At 41.6% G+C, this 24,570-nt stretch overlaps 1 protein-coding gene across 3 annotated transcripts in view; it reads right to left on the bottom strand.

The window, feature by feature from the left end:
- The window catches only part of pax5 (paired box 5), a 54,040-nt gene that overhangs the window by 7,193 nt on the left and 22,277 nt on the right, over window positions 1-24,570 (bottom strand). For 2 of the 3 annotated variants that reach the window (XM_032539786.1, XM_032539793.1), the window contains exons 5-8: window positions 23,201-23,326; window positions 15,767-15,867; window positions 6,989-7,121; window positions 2,095-2,196 (exon numbers count right to left, since the gene is read on the bottom strand). In XM_032539786.1, the coding sequence (XP_032395677.1) occupies window positions 2,095-2,196; window positions 6,989-7,121; window positions 15,767-15,867; window positions 23,201-23,326 (462 nt within the window). Of the gene's footprint in view, window positions 1-2,094; window positions 2,197-6,988; window positions 7,122-15,709; window positions 15,868-23,200; window positions 23,327-24,570 lie in introns of all 3 variants that reach the window. The other variant, XM_032539775.1, reaches the window with a different exon arrangement.

Genomic DNA, 24,570 nt, shown 5'->3' with positions numbered 1-24,570 from the left:
TGTTTGGAGGACTTGTTCAGATTAATTTAGTTTATAGTGAAGCTTTAACCTGCCCTTAGTTTTAAACTGAATGTTTTGCAGGCTAGTGCTAGTGACTGAACAGGAGAGCTCAGCGAGACTGTAGTGCTCCTCTCATTCAATGGATGATGGCGTAGCTTTTCTCCCTCATTTACTAGTTACTGTCTGGGGTCTACTGTTCCTCTTGTCTTCCCCTCCCACTCTCCCTTCACCCCTTTTCTCTTTATTTTTCTCTCTTGTCCTCTGGCCCGCCTGAATACAGCCCGCCCGTCACCCTTCACATCAAAACAACATTCTTCCCTATTTCTTCTCTCTCTCTTTATTTTACATCTCTTCACCGCTCTCTTTTTTCAATCTTTTGCTCTTCTTTCTTTTTTCTTGAACCTTCACTTCTCCCGGGGGATCCCTCTCCCATAGCTGACAGTCACAGACCCTGATGCCCCCTCCTTCCAAATCCCCCCCCCCCATTCCTCCTCTCTCCCTCTCGTTCTGTCGGTTCTGCCTCACTGCTCCTCTACACCCCCTCTGAGTGTCAGCCCCCCTGCTGCAGAAAGAGAGACAGAGAGAGACAAGAAGAACAGCAGAAGAGAGTTGCTTGCTTAATGAAGGTATAATATTAGACAGAGCGGACAAAAAGAAGGATAATTTGCCTGAGAAGTGCTGAGATAACATGGCGAAGCTGGAGAAGCAAAGTTGAAAGATTATCTTTTCCATTGACTTCGGTCAACTCAAGGATTCAGGCCGCGTCAAATATTCACTGAGAAGAATCTAGATGTAGAGACTGTTTGTGTGTGTATTTGGATGAACAACCAAACAAGTTTTCTTTTTCACACTACCCTTTGTGTGTGCTTATGTGTGTGTATGTTTAGCTGCATCTGTCAGGTGGGGTCGGGATACAGTCTCCATGGCATCCCTGGGTGCGAACATCCTACCCTTGTCATCACCGTAGTGACGGCAACATGTCAGGTTGTTTAGGAGACGAGGGGAGGGAGAGGGGGTTGAAAGGAGGCGAGAGGAGGCTCAGGATCTCCCTAGTGTAGCTCAGTGTCAAGGTCGCATACACACACACAGACACACACAGACACACACACAACACACTGTCAAAAACAAATACACATGCACACAAACAATCTCATACAGCACACACATAAACATACCCCCCCCCCCCCCAACCACACACACACACACGCACACACACACATACACACAAATATGCTGTCAAACCGGAGGACAGGGTTAGCGCAGGGGGACAGGGTTACCCATCTTTAGACGTGCTGTTTCTACATGTCCGCTGAGAGTGTGTGTGTGTGTGTGTGAGTGTGTGTGTGTGTGTGTCAGCCCAGGTGTGTGTGTGTGTGTGTCACAGACTGAATGATTGGGAATACACAGAAGAGACAAGAACTTGTAAACAACATGGTATTGACTTTGCTTCCCTGCAGATATTGCTTTTGTGTTTTATCCTTTTATTTCTCTGCAGTATACTTCACACTGACCACAACCACCACTGCAAGACTGTGAGAGAGAGAAATTGAGAGAGAGAGAGAGAGAGAGAGAGAGAGAGAGAGAGAGAGAGCGAGAGAGCGAGAGAGAGAGACAGAGACAGAGACAGAGAGAGTGAGAGAGAGAATGGGGTCCAGGATTGAAACACAAAAGCAGCGTAGAAGGCGGAGTGGAAGGGAATGAATGAATTAGTCGTGGGTCACTGGTGATTCTCATTAAAAACAAATTACTAATGTTGAGGAGGGACAGCTGTGCTACTGTGGCTGGTTTCTAATGATACACAGAGACACACAAACGACACACGCACACACACACACACACACACACACACACACACACACACACACGCCACCGCCTGGGAGCACTGTCAACCATAGTGTAGACAAACAAGAAGGAGGAAGTGGCAAAGCTAAGTGTACCCCCTAAAGACACACATACATCCAGTGGGAATGCAAACAGATATGTATGTTAGAGATCTGCTATGATGACGGGTGGCGAGAGATGACAGAGTTACTGTAAAAGAAAGCCAAGCACGATGGCACTATTGGTACCAAGAAACAATGTGTGTGTACTCACCAGGTACCATGCCAGTGAGGGAGGGGGTGGAGTAGCTGCCCTGTCCAGTGGGAGGAACATGAGGAGGGTAGCCTGGCAGAGTGGTGCTGGCTAGGTCGCGACCTGTAATCACACACACACACACACACACACACACACACACACACACACACACACACGTATGCTGTCTTCAATAACCTGCTGTCAATATTATCAACAGTTTCAACATTGTCATTGTCATCATAACTGTACCTCCTGGCTCTATTATGTGTGTTAGTTATGCATGATATTATTGTTTTATATTGAACCTTCCCAGAATCAATTACTTTAACTAACAATTATTAACAATTATTTTCATTGTCAGTTAATTTTTTAAACCAAGTCTAAGATGTTGTCTTGTTGTGTGCGGCCAAAAGTTCAAACCCAAAGAGATATACCTTATTTACTATAAAATTTAAGAAAAAAAAAAAAAAAAAAAAGCATAAATAATAATCATGTTTGCGGAGATTTAACCTGTGAATTTTTGCCATTTTTGCTTTAGAAGATTAAAAGTTGGTTATCAATTTTTTTTATTGTTGTTACTGTTCAGCTAGTTAGTTCATCAATTGATCAATCAACTTGTGTCAGCACCAAAATAAAAGTTCGACAAAAGACGATGATTTTGATTTCTGAATTCTGATTGTGTTAAAAAGGCAAGAGGGCACTTTCCTTATTTACTGTGCTGTTTCATATTGGACAGAAGACCTTTTGTGTTAACATTTGGACAGCAAGGAAAGGAAAGAAACTGAACTGTAATATGTAAATAGTCTGCAATGACTACTCAAAGCATTTCTCCATTTTACAGGCCCCATTTACACACACATTCATGTGCTGGTGGCCGAATCTGCCATACAAGGTGCCACCTGCTCACCAAATAAACGTTCACACACCTATGGAACAGCATCGGAGCAATTTGGGGTTCAGTGTCTTGCCCAACAACACTTTGAGGGATCAAACCACCAACCCTTTTGTTTGGTAGACAACGCTCACCTGAGCCACAGCCGCCCCAATAGTCTCCTACTGATTGTGCTGATTGAAGTAAAGGAAAAAGCTTCTCAATTGACCTTTTCCATAGCAGGAAAAGAAGGTGTAATCAATAATATTGGGAATGGCTCTGTTCCATTGCGGTGTCCCAGTAAGCCTCAACAATCATAAGATGTCTGAAAATACTGCAGATAATGTTCATGTTATTAGATATACCTGTTATGCTATGAAAAAGGCAATTACAGGAAAAAATTAAGTCCTATTTGTTTCTATTTGTTACTTTCCACTTCTGACAGTAATTATAGTAAATACTTAAAGTATAAGATCACCAAAACTCAACACCTCATGCAGGATCTTTACTGAAATAATAATGCAAGAGCACATTTAGGATGTTACTCTTTCTCTTATTTATTTCCTCCTTATTTTCCATCCACTGACATCCATTCATTTGCCAACTGCCCCCTTCTCTCGGTATCCCCCCTCCCTTGTCTGTCACTTGGTGGATAGGATATATAACTGCATTAGACTACATGATAGTGTGTCGGCCCAAATCATTTCTCTATGTTTGCACGCAGTAGACATCGGGAGTGCATGGAGAGGGAGCCCTCCATTCATCATCATCATACACACCCACACACACATGCATCGACACCGTCCGCCTCCCTCCCCCCTGCACACACACATTTATCATCATCATAAACAGCTCAGATGCTAACACCATCAATCCCATTCACTTCCCCTTCACTTAACCACCACTAACTAACTGAGAAGAGAAGCAGGAGGAGCAGGAGGAGATGGGAATGAAGAGGAGAACAATATTGTGGACAATTTTATTTTTCAACTGCAAAATTTCCTGTTCTGAACAGTTCTCATAGTCACAGATCAGCGACGGCAGTGGCTCGGTGAGGCTTTATTTAGGCTCAATGGTGCTTTATGGTGCAAAATGCTAAGGCCAGTACACTAATCAAGAGAACTTTATTTGCCATTTGTGTTTTCACACATAGGAACTCTTGTGCAGTAGTTACTCAGAGTCAAGTTGAGTTTAAAAAGACACACAAAGCATTTACATTATAAATAAATAAAATTTCACAAAACTAGTAAAAAGTACCAATAAAAATAAATAAATTGCATTCCTAAATTGCAAAAAATATAAATGCATAAATGCATATAAATGCAATTATATAGATATTAAAGTGCACGGTTATTATTAAAAAATAAGTAAATAAATAAGATGCACAGGTTTATTGCACAGATATGTTACGTTACACACAGCAAAATATTTCATTTTGTTTTGGCCAAAAGTCTTACTGCAGCTGGAAAGAAGCTCTTATAGAATCGTGTTGTCTTTGTGATGATGCTGTCCGCTCACTTGTGCATGCTCACAATGATAATGCTAAAACTGTTGATGTCAAGCAGGTATAATGTTCATGTTCACGTAATGATCACCCAAGTTATTACAAATCATCGTGAGGGGGAATATCCATCCATGAGTTTGGGAGGGACATTTCATACATTTTTCACTCAAAAACAGACATGTTAACCTCACGATGTTGCTAGAGGAAAAATAAGAGGATCACCAAAGTCATTAGGATACATACATCCTCTGGGGAGCATGAATGTCAGTACAAAACTGAGATATTTCAGTCTGCACTAAAGTAGTTAAACGACCAACCGATATTGCCATTCTTTAGAGCCATGCTGATAAGGATCCCTTGTCAAAAGGTTTGTTTGTGTTACATGTTAAAAAATGACTATCAGCAAATTCATTGTTGTCCTTTTTTAAATTCTCAAATATCCAATTTGCTCACCCTCTGATTTTACTTGAAAATAAAATAAAAATCAAGGAGAACAAAAATGGGAGAAGAAATGGAGATGATGAGAAGAAAGGAAAATACAACACGTGGTAATTTATCAACAGAGACTTATATTTCTGTCCTCTTCACTTAATATTTGCCTCTTCACCTCCCTCCCTACTCGTGTTTCTCTCTCACACTTCCTCTCTCTACTCCAGCCTCCTCTGTCCCTCTCCACCTCCTCTCTCCTGTCTCAGTGTAGTAAAGTTTTCCTCAGTGTTTGACGCGACAGCAAGGCATTAGTGCAGACGGGCTACTCATCCGCTCAGGGTCAGTGCACAGGGCAAGGAGGAGAGGGAGGAAGAGATGGACTCTCTACAGCCCAACTTAGAGGGGGCAGACAGGGCCAGATCCTCTGAGGTGTGTGTGTGTGTGTGTGTGTGTGTGTGTGTGTGTGTGTGTGTGTGTGTGTGTGTGGTGGGTGTGTGTGTGTGTGTGGGTGTGTGTGTGTTGTGGGTGGTGTGTGTGTGTGTGTGTGTTTTCTAGTCTGTGCATGCGGTGTATTTTGTGCATATGTATGCCAGTTGCGTTGAGTATCTGTTCTCCACAGCTTTGCCGTAGAGGTCAACCAACAAGTACAAGTCTCCTCTGTGCTCACTTGCAGCTACATGAACACACATCCTTTTCCTCCCTTTCTCTTTGACCGTCTCTCTCTTTCTTACCCTTCCCCACCAAAAAGCCATCAGAGCAACATGTCTACATGTCAAACCTGGAAGTAATCGAGGGTGTACAGTTTGTCCCTCTGCAGTCGAGTAGACTAGGTGAAGTCCTGGGTAAAACAAAAATGCCCTTCAGATTTGGAAAGGCCTCAGAAACGAAGATTGAATGTGTAAATGTTGCTCTACAGTGTGTCCAGAGCATCAACACGTCAGGGGTGAAATACTGTTGCGTCAATGTGTCAACACAGGGACGACTGATCCCCTAGAGGGAGCTCTATTTTGAGGGAAAGGATGAGCAAGGAAATGCATGCATAATATGAAGGTGTGTGTGTGTGTGTGTGTGTGTGTGTGTGTGTGTGTGTGTGTGTGTGAATATTAATATGCGTTTGCATGCATAAGCAGAAATGGAAATTCTCTCTTTCTCTCTCTCTCTCTCTCTCTCTCGGGCAGGTAATATTCCTCAGTGGTTTCAAAGGGCATAAAAGAGCCCATTCCCAGATATCCCAAATTCCCAGCTCTATGATTCCCCTCATTATAGATGGGAACGTCGAAGCCTTGTCCAAGTGCTCCCAGGTCTACTCTTAATTAACCACTGCCTCTCCCAGTACCCCTAAATAGAGTCAGAGGAAGAGACGCAGCTCTCACTTTTCCTCCATCCTTCCACCTTTCTTTTCTTCCTTTCCTCTGGGCTTCTCACCTCTCCTGAGATCCAAATCTCTGATCTCTTTAAGCAGCTTCAATCACTTAGAATCCATGTAGCTGCTGAGGTAGACTTAAAGGCATTTGGCTTAGTGTGTCTGGAATATGAATAACTGTTTTTTTGTTTATGTAATACTAAGCTCTGACCTGTGCACTATAGGCTTGATTTATGAATCATTTTCTCTTGCATTTAGTAATATGCAATTAGGTTATCACATAGCCAGAGCAAAATAATTCCATCAAATAGATAAATAAATAAAGAAATGAAAATAAATATTGTTTTCCTAAATTTCTAAATGCTCTAAATTTGCATCTTATAATTTTAGGCCTAGGGTTAGGGTTATTGTAGGTTTATGATAATATACTTAAATGATAAAAACAATTTTTTGACTTTTTGGGTCTCCTTGACTTTGACTTTTTGGCTTAGAATGTACACTAGGCAATTAGCTTTAGTCACAAAGCAGTGTATGCACATTCAGGTTTGTTTCCAAAAAGGCAAAACAATATATAGAAAAAGGCATGTGCACACCGTAAGTCCAGCTTAGCTGATGATGAAAAGTAGAAATGAATTAAAGTATACTAAATGTATTAGTGTATGCCTTTTTAATTTATACAAATCAATTTAGTTTTTAATGAGGTAACAAAAAGTATTTTCAGTTATTAGTTGGATGTCTTTCTTACCTGGAACAAGTGAATAGGACTGTGGACCTGACATGCTGGCTCCTAACTCCGCTCCTGTTCCAGGACTGGCCAAACTGTTCTTCATCTCATCAAGTCCACCAGCTAGTGAGGCCATGGCTGAATAATCTGACGTCTGGGTAGAGACAGGAAGTGAAGAAAGATTAGAACAGAAGAAAAACAACATGACATTTTCAGAATATACCGTAGTACTAGTGCTGGATGCTGCTCACAGCTGTGATCATTCTATTTGTTATATCCTGCTGTATTTACAACAAGCTACCCCTTTCTCATAGCAAAGAAGCTTTAGTATGAGAACACATACATACACACACACACACACACATACACACACACACAAACAGTTGAGTTTATTGATCTGTTTACAAAAATGAATTTACTATACAACCAAGTCCAACAGTCCAACTATAACCATAGGCTCAACTTGTTCTTTCTCCTCATCTCTCTCACTCTCTCTCTCTCTTTCTCTCTCTCTCTATCTCTCTCTCACACACACACACACACACACACACACACACAAACATACACACACACACAAACACACAATCATACACATTGTATACAGACACAGTGGCATTACCATGACTAGCACTAAGCCTTTTGTCTCCCTAGATACCAACAACAATAAGAACTATCATCAGCTCAACACACGTGCGAGCGGTCTCCCAGTACACTGAACACACATGCATAAACACGCACACACAAACACACACACACACACACACACACACACACACACACACAAATCTTGTTGTTGTTCTTGTTGTCTAGTTGTAGGGTTTTTTATTCTCTGCGCAAGTTCTCAGAAACTTACATTTAATGCATGTTTATTTTGTGAAAATTAATGTTTTTTTAACATATCATTTGGTTACTTTGATGAAATGATTTACAATTATAAATGCGTTATACAAATTATTCATTTTGATTGCATTTCTTAAAATGTTCATTTCCATACCAAACCAAACCTCTTCTGGTTGTACGTGTGCCAAAAACTATTGTTGTGCCACCACAAATTCGAAAAAGATCACATCAGAAAACACAGAAGATTTTAATGCAAAGTAAATAAGTACAAACAACATATCTACTGTCCAAAATATAAATTGTGACCTTTGGATTAACCAAGATCATGCAGCCTCTTTAACAACCAGGTGAAGCCTTCTTTCTCACTCTCCTAAAATGCAGACAGATAGCTGGATAATGAAAACTGTCTGCTCACCTGTGTCTGACCCGCACACCAAGCCATGACCCATCGATCTTCATCTCTCTGCCAGATCTGTGTGCGTTTGTGTGTATGTGGTAATTTAGAGTGGTGGTATTGACACTGATGACCAGCTATATATAGATTAACCACCAATTCTAAGGGCCACTACGCTCATGATGGGCAAATGACCTGCCTGCTGAATGTGTGTGTGTGTGTGTGTGTGTGTGTGTGTGTGTGTGTGTGTGTGTGTGTGACGTGCTGCGTGCGTGCGTGCTGTGTGTGTGTGTGTGTTTGCGTGCGTGCGTGTTTGTGGTGTTGTGTTCAATGTATACAAAGAGGCAAAAAAGACATATAAAAAACTTTGATTGGTAGACGTGCAACACTTTTTAGGTTGTTATTCTTCAGACAGCACCAAGGCCTTCATGTTAACCCTGTTTCTAGAAACAGGAAATGAGGCAATGACATCATAACTAACGTCACAGCCACAGCTTGTTAATACAAAACAAAAGTGGGACGGCCAAAAGGCGTAAAGTGTAAATCACTTTGCTCAATCGAATTGTTGGGTTCAATTAGCTTAAAGATTTGTAGTCAGTGACAATGTACTATGTCGCTTTTCTGCTGATTGTGTGTGGTGGGTGTTGTGGTGTGTGTGTGTGTGTGTGTGTGTGTGTGTGTGTGTGTGTGTGTGTGTGTGTGTGTGTGGTGTGTGTGGGTGTGTTGTGTGTGTGTGTGTGTAATGACAGCAATCAGAATTTCCTTTAGGTGATGAGGTGAGAGTTTGCACTGACCCTTTAATAACTCTGCACCTGTGTGTTTGTGTGTGTGGAGCTGTAAGTGAGGTGTGTGTTTGTGCTCACTGACCTCTTAAACACCCCTGTGCTCGTCAACACACAACACAACCACTGGACTGTGACCTGCCAAATAAGAGCTTACTCAGTACACTACACACACATCTCTCTCCCTCTCTCTCTCTCTCTCTCTCTCTCTCCTCCCGCTCCCTCGCTTTACACACTCAGACACATTTTTAACGCCTCTTTTCTCTCTTTACATCCCCCCCCCCCACACACACACACACACACACAGACATCACACCTGTAGTTTTTTTTTTTTCACCCAATCATACATGCTATCCCTGCACCTCCTCCTCCTTCTCTTGGCCGCTCTCTGTCTTATTATAATGGTGTCTAATGTGTCCATGTAGATGGGGGCCAGGCAGCAGCAGCAGCACAGAAGAAGGGGTCTGCCATGGTAATTGGCCATGATGAAGTTTGGCCAGTGGGGTGACAGGCCCGCTAAGGAAGATGGATCATTCTCATTCTGCACCATAAATGTTGTCAATTCCACCGCTCATACAGCGCCATCAGCTCTCATCAAAGAGGAGGGACACAGCTGCGGAGGGGCTGGGGTTTGAGGGGTGGCAATAGTAAAGGTGGGGGAGTTGTACAGGGCAAGATAGGGTTATAAGAAAGGGTTACAAGAAAAGATCGCAGGGGGAGCTGGACCTGGGGCAGGAAGTCATAGGCAGAAAGAAGGATGAGAGGAGGTAATTGGGAAAGAGAGAAATGGATGACAGAGAGAAATGGATGCATGTAAGACATGAGGAAAGATGAGAACTGTTAAATAAAATAATGAAAAAGAGAAATTTATGTGGAAAGACAGAAAGAAATCATGGTTCTTTTGGAAAACTCTGAAAGGAAAAGATTATGTTCAGACCAACATTAGCTCTGCGTGAGAGAAATGCCGCTGCCTCATTCATTTTAATGACACCCCTGGGTTGACACAGAGCTCCAACAAAAACAAATGCAGTAGTATAAAAGTTTAACCTTGTTAAACTTTTTTTCTGCAACACAATGCAACATCGTGTTGTTTGATATCAGGTCTACATAAATAATTCTCAAACTACTGTATGGTTCTCTCTCTAGTGAACTGTACACGTTTTTTTTTTAATTACGTTAATTTCAGTAACTTAAGTAGATTTAAAAACACGCAATAGTATCAAACTATTACAACATTTTGGAATGAAAATACTAAAACAGTAAGGAGATATGACTCATCTCTTCCACACATCTCAGCACAACAAGCAAATTAGCTAAATAGTAGTAGTCTCGTGTAGCTGTAGACATAAAACACACTGCAGCCCACTCCTACTGAATCCAAATTTGAGATAACAGTTTAAGTGCCAGTTGTAGTGCTACCAGGGATGTGGCTAACACCAGTCAACAATAAAAGGGGCGACTTACTGCCCTTTATGCACTTTCTGCCCACTGAAGGCTCGGGGCTCTTATCTTCTAATGTTCTGGGATTGCTCTCCTGTTTGTCAGTTCTGGAACAATATTGCATCCAAAATATCTACCCTGATTAATGTTACTGTACCTGTTACTGTCAATGTTTTGATTCTGAACAATCTGTCAGCCCTTCAGCTCTCTAAAACTAAAAAAACGTGCTGTATTTGCTGGACTCACGGCTGCTAAGAAAATGACTGCAACCCGTTGGAAACCACTTTATGACGTGTCTATTTGTACATGGACGCTTTCTTTTTTGGATATTGTATATTTGGAACTGTTTACAGCTTTTGTAAATGGAGCACCAGAAAAAAATTTGGACTTTTGGTATAGCATTTCTGACTCATTGAAGTCCAAGCTGTAGACTGGTGCTCCAGTCTTCTTACCTCTACTTGCACATGTGTTTGGTCTCTTCTCTTGTTTCTTTCTGTGTGTGTGTGTCTGCTTGTGTGTGCGTTTGTGTATGTCTGTTTTTGTGTGTATTGTTTGTAAGCTGCGGATGTCGCTCTTGCTATTGTGTTTTTGTTGTTGTTTCCTCTATGTGTTTTTTTTTTATTAGTCCTGGGACACATTCTCATGTCTCATCATATTGTTTGTAATTGTTTGTAATCTTTAAATAAAAACATTTGGTCACAAAAAAAACAATAAATGGGGTGACACTTGCGAGCTAGTTCAGGTAGCCAACTCAAACTGCACTGCGTACCAGGCCACGTGACATGCCTCACTCCCTGTATCACTTACCAAACACATGCCCTCAATTTGGTGGGGTATTTAAGCTGCACAATTTCCCCATCTCTGCCTTGTCAACACTGCTGCTGGTCTGCACCTGTATTGCTGTCCTCTGTTAACCCAACCACCAACCCAGCATCTACCTGCAGGCTCCGGCCAGGGGGAAGCTACTTTATCATCGCTCCCCAATATCTCATGTGAATCCATACTATGGGGAGGGATGAGGTCGGAGTCTGGCCGCCAAACACAATGTTCTGTTGTTATAATAAATATTTCAAACGTCAGTTATCTTCTTTTTAGGAATTTAAACTTGCCTCCTGCATTAACTGTCTGTTGCTAAATAGGGTAGGCCTACGCTACTGTATTTCAATGTCGGGCACAATGGTGGTAATATTTTCTGGGGTGGTACACAATACAAAAAGTTTGAAAACTACTGGCAGGCTTCGAGGTCAGGAACAAAGGATCATATAAGTAGCAGATTTGTATTGCATGCTATATAACCTAAAAACAGTTTTTTTGTTTTAACTACTAAAAACTAAACTGTGTTGAACAACATATTGTACGTTTTGTTTCAAGATTTACAAGACATAAATACAACTCTCCTATTGGCCTTATTATTGCAGTCTGGTTTATTATAATGCCTTTCAGTCTCTCTCTGTTTCCATTTATAAGAATATCTCAATTAAAACGGATGTTGAGTTACCAAGTTACATCCTAATAATGAAAAATGATTACTTATCTAAAGGTCCTTCAACATTACAGTATGTGGCTGCCTACTACGTTTGTTTCCTCTCACTCCCTCACTTACACACAGCAGGTTGGTCTTCTCACTCAGATCTGGGAAGGTAATGGTTTGGTCCAAATTTCATATCAACAACAGATGAGCCCTAATCGGCCCTCTGACACACACAAACACACACACACACACACACACACACTGGCCCTGTTGTTGGCTTGCACCATTTGCATAATAGTATTTCACTTTTTCTTCATTCCCCAAATAGCTCCCGATTTCTCTATCTCTCTCTTTCCCTCTCTCTCTTTCCCCACATTGTCTTGTGTACTCCTGATGGAAAAAGGCTTGACTATAAACAAATACAATTCCCTCAGAGGCCCACAACTGAGACAGGGATTGTGGGGAAGGAATTCATCTGCGCTCAAACTGAGCGTGGCAGCAGTGGGGAGGTAATTAATCTCCAGGCAAGCCAGATAGACCTCAACTCTGGGCATGGTGCTGTAAAAGTTCATACATTTTGAATGACAAATTGGGCTAACATTTGTAATTTATGAATGGTTTATTAATTTTAATTTTGAAATGTAATATTATTATATTGGTGGCTAATGCCTATTCTGTGCAGAGTAATGATTACATAACAATAAGAAAGAACAGAAAGGAAAAGGCTGGTGATTTCTCTGATTTTAACAATGTCATGATGAAAGTGAAAACAACAATTAATTGATCATACTAACAACTCTTGTCCGTAATGCCAAGGTCTGACAATGTTCAAACAGAACGAAAAGCAAATTTTAAAGGCATATTGAAGACAAAGTCAATGGAAAGATGCAAATGGGAAAGATTAGACCCAATTTCTCCGTTCCATAGTGCTCCATTTTTGTTCAAAAATATTAAATCAATAAACAAACAACTTAAACAATTAAACACAACTTTACACTTGGTGACATGTTGCAGTAAAAGTGTATTTTGAGTCAATCCTACGTTCATCGTCCTGCTATTGGAAATACTCACTAGAGTACAACATGTGTGTTCATCCGGGGATAAAAATAGTCCCCAACACATTGTTTGATGATAATGATTTATTTACTCCTAGTGTGCATTATGAGTCTGTCAGCCTCTTTTGACCTTCAGAAAAGATCACTTATGACCTCTGCTTCTTTTTAAGCTTTTTTGATGGAGGAGGGAAAAGGATTTTCTCTTTTTCTTTCTCTATCCCAGTGTGAGCAGACTGGTTGGTGCTGGGGTGAGCATTTGGACCCTGGGCAGCATGGATGGGTGGGGGCTCTGTCAGCCCTGCTGATTTATCAACTGGGTAATAAGAAGTGATTGAAGGGAAATTCAAATGAACTCTCTCTGACAGGCACACATGCAGACACACACATACGAGCATGCACACACGAATTAATAGTGGGGCTTAATAGACTACAGGGAGAGTGGGAACAAGAGCAGGAGAGGGAGATGAGATAAAAGGATGGTTTGTTAGGGAGGAAAGATAAAGTAAAGGTCTGAGACAAACAGGATAGAAAAGTGACTATTGGTGACAGATAAAATAATATTTGCTTATGAGGACCGTGAGCAATTTAACTTTTTATCTATTTAAGTGGGATGAAGAAATAATGAATGGGGCTTGTGTTTCAGTGCAAGAAAGCTAAAAGATAATGAGAAGGTTGAAATAACCTGAAATTACTATATATTAGTATACCTTTATAATATAGTGTGGGTACCTGAAACTTGCACCTCTGTTTCTCTCTTACTTGCAAAGCCCTTCGTCACTTTGTATTATGTTCACAAATACACACTAACTCGCACTCAAAAACACCATCAACAGCAGGGCCAAGTACATATCAGGCATCTTTTAGGAAATTCAGTCACAAAAAAGTCAGTCAAAACACAGCCTGACCCTCTTTGACCATAACCCCACCAGCACCGCCTCAAACACACACACACACACACACACACACACGCACGCACACACACCTCAGCCCACATACTAAAGAGGCTGAGCAGTGGCTGTCAGTGTTGACTGTCAATCATTTCCTCTGGGAAATGCAGGCTAGTAAAAAGTGGGGGTGGTCGACCAGAGGATAGCAATGTAGATTTGTGTGTGTGTGAGAAAGAGAACGTATGTGCGTGTGTGTGCACTTCTTTGTAATCACAATGCAGCATCCTAAAGCCACTTTGACCCCAGGGTGACCCGTAGTTTAAAGCTCCTATGCTCCCCTATGCCCGACCCCCAGTGGCTTGACCTGGCTCAAAGAGGACACTGAACTATGAATCCTGGGTATTATAGTCTTGAGTCGCAGTCTATAGAGGTACTAGAGCCAAGCCCTGTCGACCTCTCGCCCTGTGCCACTCCACTCCCCATGTTGGTCAGAGGGAAGTGAATGGGCTAAAAAGCCAAACTCTGCCCTAGAGGTCTAAAGCTGTAGCCTGTATGTAACTCCATACACTACTACTCCTCTAGTGTGTGTTTGTTCTCTTGCTCTTGACATTGACTGAATAAATAAACCTGAAGTAGCGATGTCTTTAGGATGTGGAAACAAGTGTCATTTTGAGACACAAAATATTGACCGGAGGGCTGCAGATTAGAGGACATCTGAGAAAAGGTAGAGAGAATACAAATGCTAGCTTGTGGTTTTTGTCATTCAATGTACTACTTACATTCCACTCAGATTTGTGTTAACCAAACTGCTAAGAAAGGGCAGGAGGTTAATTTAGAAGCAACATAAAGATACACTGTTTATCTCACATGCAAACAACACACACATATGCAGCACATTCCAAAGATGCATCTGAATGCGGACAGCTCCTTTGCCGTCCCAGAGCAGCAGGAAGCGAGGCCATAATGAACACTCGGTCAATAAGCTCATTAACCCCTGCAGTGTATCTGGATTATTGGAACATCAATAGGCCTGATTGGGTCTCTGTTGCAACCATCACAATGTCTATCAGACCACAGAAACTCACAGTAGTCTGTCAGACTGACAGAGAAACACAGCTTGATGCTGACACTTTTAGATCCCAGTGCAAAAAAGAACCAGAAAAAAATCCATTAGAATGAATGCAATAATTCTGCATTGTTTTGGAGATGTAATTAGGAATATTTAAATTTAATTTCCATTATGCAATTTGACTAATGTCTTCGAGATTGACATGGCATGGCAAGACAGAGCCAGCAGGGCAGGCTGTTAGCCTCGTCAGAGACAAGTAATTCATCTAGCACCAAACACCACAGTTTGTCAAGATTTGTTATGTATCTGTTGGTATATGTAAGTTATCTAAATTAAGTTGATTTTCCTATAACATTGAACCCACAAGTGTTTGTATAAAAACACTATATATACAGTACAAACATAAACAATATATGTGTACATGTGTACCAAATGTACAGTTACACTATTAAATTAGATTTGATTCATTTGGCAAACATTTTTGTCCAAAGTGACTTGAGAGTAGTGCATTAAAACTTAGATAGAATAATATCACTAAGAAAACTATTAGCAAAGTTAGCTATGCAAGCACGTGACATTGTTTGCTTTACATATTAAACCCAAAATATTGGGTTTGGAATGGGGAAGCAAAACTGAATGGATGTACAGCTAAGAAAGTATTCCAGATGGTGCTGCGGCACCATCTGAAAAAGAAATGAGTGACCATTAAGCTGGTACTTTGTGTGGTGTTGTCTTGTTCATTGTTTTCAGTGTTTTTAGTCATACTTTTTGTTCCCAAACTCAGCCTCCATAGTCGGGGCTTACATAGAGGTCAGAGCTGGATTGGATTGGACAGGGTCTGTCAAACGGGTGGTCCAATACCTCGATCTGCTGCGGTGAGAACAGTTCCCCTCTCATCTGCTTCCTGAGGAAGTCCCGCCCACTGTGGCCATGCCCATTGGCCAGCGGTGAATCTTGCAGACCTAAACGAGAAGTACAGGAGAAAAGAGTGAGGTTAGAGTAGTTGTAAATGGAAGACATTTAATGGATGAAGAAAACAGTTAAAGGAGAAAGAGAAGAGGTTTAGAGAGGGTTTTGAGTCTGGTTTGTATAACAGAGGAAGAAACCAGACAGGCAATGATAGAGGAATAAGGGAAGCTTGGGTTGATAAAATTGATAAATCACTGAGGCAGATTTGAAGAGAGAAGTTTGTGCAAAGTATGGACTCAAGTGAACCCCAGTGAGCCGATTTAGGACTGACTGACTTCATAGATTGTGGAGACTCTGAGAAAATGCTATACAAATGCAATCCATTACCAAGCATATGCTGTCTCTCATTCTTGATCTCTCAAAAGTACATTCTTGCCCCTCACATATACACACTTCTCCCTCTTGTCGTATCTCACATACACACACAGACACACAAATATATATTGCTGTGGTATCAGTATTAGACTGTGAGCTCTCGTATCCTGCAGTTATTGCAAGGCTGAGGGACTGAACGAGACAATTATAAGAACTCTGAAGAGTCGCAGCTCACAAATGATTAGAAAAGAGAGAACCAGAGAAAAAGATAAAGAGAAAAAGGGGATGAGGGTGAAAATCCCCCGCTATACAGCCAATTCATCACTCCAAACCGCTCCTGAGAGCCTGTTTTAGTCCTGGGGGTCACTGTGTGTGTGTGTGTGTGTGTGTGTGTGTGTGTGTGTGTGTGTGTGTGTGTCCGGTGCAGGGGGATTGATATGACAGACAGGTGGAGAGGGGGAGGGCTTCAAATATATCAGACAGAGAATACAGATCCATTTGCAGCAGACTGTGTAAAGAAAAAACCTAACGTGATGATGAAAGAAAGAAAGAAAGAAAGAAAGAAAGAAAGAAAGAAAGAAAGAAAGAAAGAAAGAAAGAAAGAAAGAAACTAGAGATAGGGTATTTTACCACATTTAACATTAAAGGATAATTCCAGTTTATAACAAGTTAGATCTTGCCCTAACTTTTGAGTACTCCACCAATTTTGCATTGGATCAAAGTTGCAGCAGAACCAGTGATATTATCTGATGAGCTCACTTCTTCTACACTTTATTTTCACATATGCAGTTGTACTTAGCATAACCTGTAAACAGAACATGATGTGTAAAACTGGTGGAGTTCCCCATTAACAAAGTGTTTTAGTTGAACTCTAACCATAGGGTATTTGCCATATCAACAATCTTTCTCTAACTTTAACCATACTGTAGTTGCTAAGTTCTGTGATATTGTATTAAGTGGGAACTTTGTAAACTTAATCCGGGGCTTCTAAACATTGTCTAATATTTAAATTCCAGTTCATTGATTAGGTTGCACATTCTGAAGATTAGACGGGATGTAAACAAGCTAACAGTTAAAACTGTTTATCGAAATTATCCATCTGTTGCACAAGAAATGTGTGTGTGCACACAACTATGGCAAGCACATTGGGTCGTAAAAGTAAGGGGCCAACAAGCAGTTCCTGTGTAATTTGTATCAGTTTCCTTAGTTTTCTCTCACTGACATGTTTGGGTAACCAAACTGTATTATCATCTGACTGCTCATATGTCTTTAACCATTTCCCCCACATTTTAGTAAATAATTTGGTGTTTAAAAAGTCAATATTATCAATAACCGATAGTAGGCCAAAACCATGACAATAACACCAAAGTTGTAATAAAGGAGAACTATCCTTTAAATAGCAAATATCGTAGCCTTTTTAACCACATACTAATTTACAATTCTACGGCTGTACAATACTACTACACTTCTTGCAAACTGTATTTTCCCAGTTGAGTGAAAATCTCTAAGAGTTGATGTATGATATGTATGATAAATCTAAACCAGGCACATTGGCACAAGGAGTGTTTTGCAGTTCAGAGCAAAGACTAGGCTACAAGTGAACCTCAAATCATGAGAAAGTATCTTGCTGTCATCAAAAAACCCTTGCACTCACACAACGCTGCATTACTTACGAAACCTCGCCATACCTTTTCAGTACACAAAACGTCTTTCACCCACTCTCTCACAAACACACTGCTTGATCATAATCTCTCTTTCTCAACTATAGTCACACACACACACACACACACATTTTTATACAGATGCTGGGAGCAGTGTGAGTGTATGGTCTAGGTCTCTGGTGACAGACCAATCAGGGGGGAGATAAAGCAGGTATGATGCTTTAGCCTGGTAACCCACGGTGACCCATTTAATCCCACCGGCCAGTCCCCATGATGGAATTCAATTGATCAATCATGTAGCTCTGATGGCACCATTTCAGCCAGCTTATTGCTTTCTGCTTTCTCTCTGTCGCACAAATACACATACACACACACATACACACACATATACACACACACACACACACACACACACATACATATATACACACACGTAGAACTGAATACACACTGAAAGACCGTGACAGACCACAATGGACATTCAGAGACACAGGAGACCGGTCCTACTGTAAAGACAAAGCTTTTACTTATGATAATCAATATTGTCCATTCATCTGTATGAACGTATGTAGTCTATGCTTGTTTTGTGTGTGTGTGTGTGTGTGTGTGTGTGTGTGTGTGTGTGTGTGTGTGTGTGTGTGTGTTATGTGTTTGTGTGTGCGTGTGTCTGTGGCTGCTGTGTTGTGTGTGTGTGTGTGTGTGTGTGTGTGTGTGTGTGTGTGTGTGTGTGTGTGTGGTGTGGATGTGGTTGTGGGTGGGTAGCTTGATATCCGGCTGGTCTCATTGTATCCATGGATGGGTAAAGAAACTCATTGCCGTGACGGGTTAAATCCTATTCACACACACACATACACATTCACAGCTGCCTCTAACGCTGTGAGTCAGTCTCAGAAGGGAAGCGCTTCTCTTCCCTCTTTTTCAGAGCAGAACAAAACAAACAATGAGCCCTTATTGTTCTCTCGTCTCTGCCTTTTTCCTCTCTCTTCCGCCTTCTCTGTCTCCCTCTTTTGCTCTCTCTCCCTCTCTCTTTCTTACTCTCTCTCTCTCTATATCTCTCTCTCCCTCTCTCTCTTTCGGTTCTACCTCTCCTTACCCATCTCCCTCTGACTCTGCCTGCCGTTGCCATTTATTCGACAACCCAGGAACAGTTGAATTATTAAACCCAAATACCTTTGAGAGTAAGATGGGTTTTTACCTGTTTGTGGGTTTTGGTTTCAGGGTTTCAGCTTCAGTGAAAGTTTGTGTGTGTGCATGTGTGTGTGTATGTGGGCACAGGGCAGGACACCACCAGTGCACATCTTTTGCACTTGACATAGATTATCATATGATAGGACAAGGGTCGTAAGTCTGACCTCACAGCCCCTGCCTCTGTGTGTGTGTGTGTGGTGGTGTGTGTTGTGTGTGTGTGTGTTGTGTGTGTGTGTGTGTGTGTGTGTGTGTGTGTGTTGTGTGTTTGCCCCCATCTATACTTCAGAGATCAAAGTTTTTGGGGGCGGGAGTTACTGAGAGGAACAGGTGAAGGGTGAAGGGCGGAGCTCCCCTCCCTCCTCTCGTCCATCTTTTGCATCTTTTTTACTGAAGGAAAGAAACATTCCCCATTTTAACAGGCCCCCCTGGCCTGAACTCCATATCCACACATACACACAAACGCACACACACACACAGACACACACACACTCACACACACACACACACACACACACACATAAACATACACACACCCAATCACACACACACTCTATGTGTGTAAGAGAATAGGTTAAGATACAATAGTCCCCCTTTGGCCCCACAAGTCAAGTTCTTCCTTTTACTAACATTCATCAACATTTTGCCCCAGTCACCCCCCACTTCCCCTGGCTTTGGCTGGGGGCACAGGTCACCACAGGGCTTTACCCTCACACACTCCTCCTGCCGACATACACACACACACATGCACGCATGCACACACGCACACACACACACACTAACACAGAAACACACATGCCATGATCCTGTGTTCCCATCACTTGCGCAGCTGACATTCCTATGCTTGTAAGTTGCAGCAAAAATAAAAGGTTTCCTGCACAGATGTTCATATAATATGATCATTTTAATCAATTTTATAATATCACAATAACAAAACCACCTCTGAAGCTCAGTTATCAAAGGCACTCAGTGGCTTGAATCTAATGGTTTGTTAAAAAAGAGAAAACAGTATAACATTATTCAACTGAATGGATCAGCCAGTCTATAAGAGGAAACAGGTGAATTTTAGTTGTGAGGTCCGCTGTTAAACAGTAAATAGTAAATAGTTGACTTGTAATAGCAAGAAACACAGGTAACACATTCAACTGTCCAAGGAAGCCATACTTCTGAAACATTGTGCACTATAACAGGGTCATGTAACAGGAACACATAAATGGGATTTGGCCATTGTTACTATTACAGTAATCGCACTTGTGCCTGTCCTGCTAGGGTATGACAAGGTCTACAAGAATTGCAATGTGTTTGATTCCCTAAAACAATATCAGGAATAGGTAGAAAAGAATGCAAAATGTAAAAGAATCACCTCCTGCCCTGATCGTTTGGTGAATTTAATTTTCAACCAATGGACTGACAAAAGGCTTCATGCGGAAACATGCCAGTCCATTCAAATTAACATTCAACAAAATGATGTTTAGAGCTAGAGAGGATTATTTTGCATTATTTTGCACTTGAATGCCACCTTTTTCCTGATTTTGTTTTAGGGAAACAAAACATTGTTTTCTCGTTTTTAGCAGACTATTAAATGCTTTTCTTCATACATGAAAAATTGAGGTTTGAACCTTGTCTGATGCAGGTCCATGAAAGACACTGTAACTGTCTCATTACTGCACATGTAACATATCCCCCTGTACTAAGAGATAGATATAATGACAAAGTCAACATGACGGCGCTGTGTGTGTGTGTGTGTGTGTGTGTGTGTGTGTGTGTGTGTGTGTGTGTGTCTCTTTCCTTCTGTGTACAAATGTTCGTACCGACAAGCATATGGGTGTGAGTGTGTGTGAGACACTTGCATTATTGTGTATTTGTGTATGTGTTTGTCTGTCCATGTCAGTGCATGCTGTTCCCCCTGTCGCCCCTTGCTGTGTGTGTGTGTCATTATCCAGCAGGGGCTGCTCTAATGGAAGCTGTGATTAGCAATGCTGTTAATTAGACCACAGAGCCAACCACGCAGACCTCTGCCACACAAACACTGCAGATAAAACACACAAGCAAAACGTGACGCCAAGCGACACAATGCTTTGTGGATGCTTCATTGAAACGTGAAGTGATACAATATTTTTGATATGAATTGTGAGACACAAGGTCCAGTCAACAAAACAAGAGACAGACCACACATGTAGCACATGGTGTAGCACGTCACGCACATTAATAACAAACTGAAACAATAATGCTGCTAATTAGATAACAAAGCTTCAGCTTCAACTGCAGATTCAACCACAGAGTTTGTGCCACAGACGTCAGAGCACACATAGTAGTGTGGGATACGTTTGTGTAATTATACATGACTCATTATTCTTATCAATGAAATATGGCTTTTTAATGAAAGGTAGACCCCTGATACATTTTGAATTGCTATAGCTGGAAAAGCACAGGTGTAACTAATAACATTACTGATGGCTGTGAACTAGCAGGCACAACACCATGGTCCCGGAACAAGAACACAAATGAAACTGATCCATCACTTTATTAATGTTAGGTTAACCCTGTGCCGTGTTTCATTCTATTAGAAGTCAAAATGTCTGCTGTTGGAAGGACAGTTTCCATCACAATTCAGGGCACATTTTCACCAAATAGTATGGAGTTGGGCACATCTAGAAAAACTATTGATGGCTCTAATTCTCCAATTGGGTGCCATTAAACCATTGCAGGTGCAGAGAGCACAACAAGATGACATAATTAAAAGAGCAATAGTCATATGGTGGAAAACTAAATATGGCATTTAAGTTTATTTCACGTATCAATTTTAGGAAAGTTACAGTGTCCTTATGGGTCCACACAGAGTGTCGTTATGTGGCGCAATCGTTTGTCTCTTCAGTGCAGCGGAAACTTAAGTGACAAACAATACAACAACTTTTCCACCTTGACCAAGCGTGAAAACCTTTTTCGTTTTTTGGGAGTTTTTATCAAATATCTGGCGTTTCCACTTTTTTCTTTCACATCGCACACTCACAAACTATGACCTATCCCTTGTGTGGCGAAAGCACAGGTCTCCAGAACAAACATCAATCATTATTCATTTGTACTCTGTGAGCATGTGTGTGTTTGTGTGTGTGTGGGTGTGCGTGTGCGTGTGCGTGTGCGTGCGTTTGTGCAAGCGTGCATGCGAGCATGCATGTGTGTGTGTATGTGTGTGTGTGTGCCACATCTAAGCTCCAGACATTAAAAGTTATTGGGGGACGGGAGGCACTACGAGGAACACAGGGTGAAGGGCGTATGTGTGTGTCAGGTTTAAAGTCTTTGTGCTCTGCTGATGGGTAAGTGGGCCGTATCCAAGCATATCAGAATGCTCAAGGTGCACCTGGGATTCATCCTGGAACCTGCTGGAATGTTTTGGAAATTCATCACTGCACTGGGAAAAGACCCACTATTTGGTGTGTGTGTGTGTGTTGTGTGTGTGTGTGTGTGTGTGTGTGGGTGTGTGTTGTGTGTGTGTGTGTGTGTGTGTGTGTGTGTGTGTGTGTGTGTGTGTGTGTGTGTGTCTGTGTACGAGAAAAACGAGAAATAGCCCCCAGTGGGGCTCGTCACACACCCCCCCCCCCCCCCCCTCACTCCGACATCTGGTCCTGTCTCATTTACCGTAGGAGACTGTCTGTGGATGGCTTTTTAATGCCAAGACACTGCCACGTACACACACAAACATGCACACATGCACACATGGATGCACATGCACGCACACATACAGTACATGTGAGAACCCCCTTATGTGCTAACACACACTCACACACATACACACACAAGCTCACACCTCATTAACATGCATACAACATTGATCTGGTATGACAGGCTACATGATCAATAGTGCATGCATAAGCGGACTTCTCAGGTAGCTTTCCAGTGAAGCACTGTTAGTAAACAAAGAGGAGTTTCTGAATGAAGATGTTTGGTTTAGAACTCCAATATTACACCTGCACACACACACTCACACACATCTGCCATTGACCTGAGTTTTTTCCATCTGGACTCTCCATGTTGGAAGGGAAAGGAGGGGGCCATGAGGATACCCACATTGTGTATGTATGTTGTGTATTTGTATACCTGCACTTGAAAAATGCCATTACCACAAACTAAGATAAGAACACAAACACACAAATATTCTTTTGCTCACCTTCGTCTCTCTTCCTCTTGCCCACATCGGCGGCTGAGCTGATACCCAGAATGCCACTGATGGAGTACGAGGAGCCGGCTGAGTCGCTGGTCACTGCTGACACTTGTGTTGCCGCCACGGACGTTGCTGCAGACAGACCACATGACAATACAATGTATTGAGAAATCACAAGACAAGCAAATGAGAAGAATAACCACATAACACTTTGAGCATCTAAAATTTGAATGAAACGCTGCAATTATTTTTTTCCACCTTACAATATATTCAACTCAATATAAATAACATATTTTAAAGAGTATCCTGCTCATGTAACAGAGTGATCCTCAAAATTAAACCAGATTGTAATAAATCATATTGGAGCCCTGGTAAACTGGGTCAGCTTTTGTTTTAGGGGATTTGTAGGAATTCATGGTGGATTTTGTAAAGATAGGGGTGTGCTACCGTTGTAAAGCACCTTGTTTGAGGCTTATGTATAATAGAAAAGGTCACCTTTGCAGGAGCCAAATAGCACACTGTGTTATTCACATGTACTATAAAGCATCTTAACGAATGGTTTTATTATATGATGTTAAGCAGACGAATAAAATCTTACTGCATGACACTGAGTGATACAGAACCTTGTGGCTGTTCCAACATTTTACTTTTTACTTGAAGAGCATCACTTGCATCTTGATTCAGTTATTTATTACACCTTCACAGATGGAAGATACAAAACAAAAACCAATGAGTGAAATCCCACTTTTCTCTCCCTAAAGTCAACATAGATGCACTTTAATCCTCTAAAACTTTTACTCAGCCATACAGACCAAATCGTGGCTTGAAATGAAAAAAAAAGCCAAAGGACATGAGTTTCTCTGTGTTTTGCCCCTCGTTGTCTCTCTCTCTAATCTTCCCCCTGGAGGAGACAAGTTCCTCGCTGGGCTAAACAGTGACATACTTGTCACCGCTTCAGTCACACACACACATACACACACACACACAGTCTGCAACCTCCTGACACACACACAAATATAGGCACACAGCGAAACATACAGTCACTCATTCCTTGGTCCCTTATCTGTGCCCCTGTAAGCGGACATGGGGTTGAGTGACAGTGTGGTATCCCAGGAGGGACAGAAAGGTGTGAAGACAGACATCCTAATCCTCTCTCCCAGCAGACCCCCCCAAACACAGAAAAACAAGACCGAAAAGGGAATAAAAAATAAACGATAAACCAGAGGATCAAGGTCCCTCCCAGACGTTATTGCTTCGCTAACGACAAGGAGAGTATAATGAATGCATATCCCTACTTTTCCCATCACTTGATTTAGCACTTCAATTATCTGATTTTCCTTTCTCTTTCTTTTCACTCTTTTTTTATCAGACGTAAC

Source organism: Etheostoma spectabile, chromosome 2 (assembly GCF_008692095.1).
Source record: "Etheostoma spectabile isolate EspeVRDwgs_2016 chromosome 2, UIUC_Espe_1.0, whole genome shotgun sequence".
In the NCBI taxonomy this organism is placed as follows: domain Eukaryota; kingdom Metazoa; phylum Chordata; class Actinopteri; order Perciformes; family Percidae; genus Etheostoma; species Etheostoma spectabile.
This window is presented reverse-complemented; position numbering and strand designations above follow the sequence as displayed.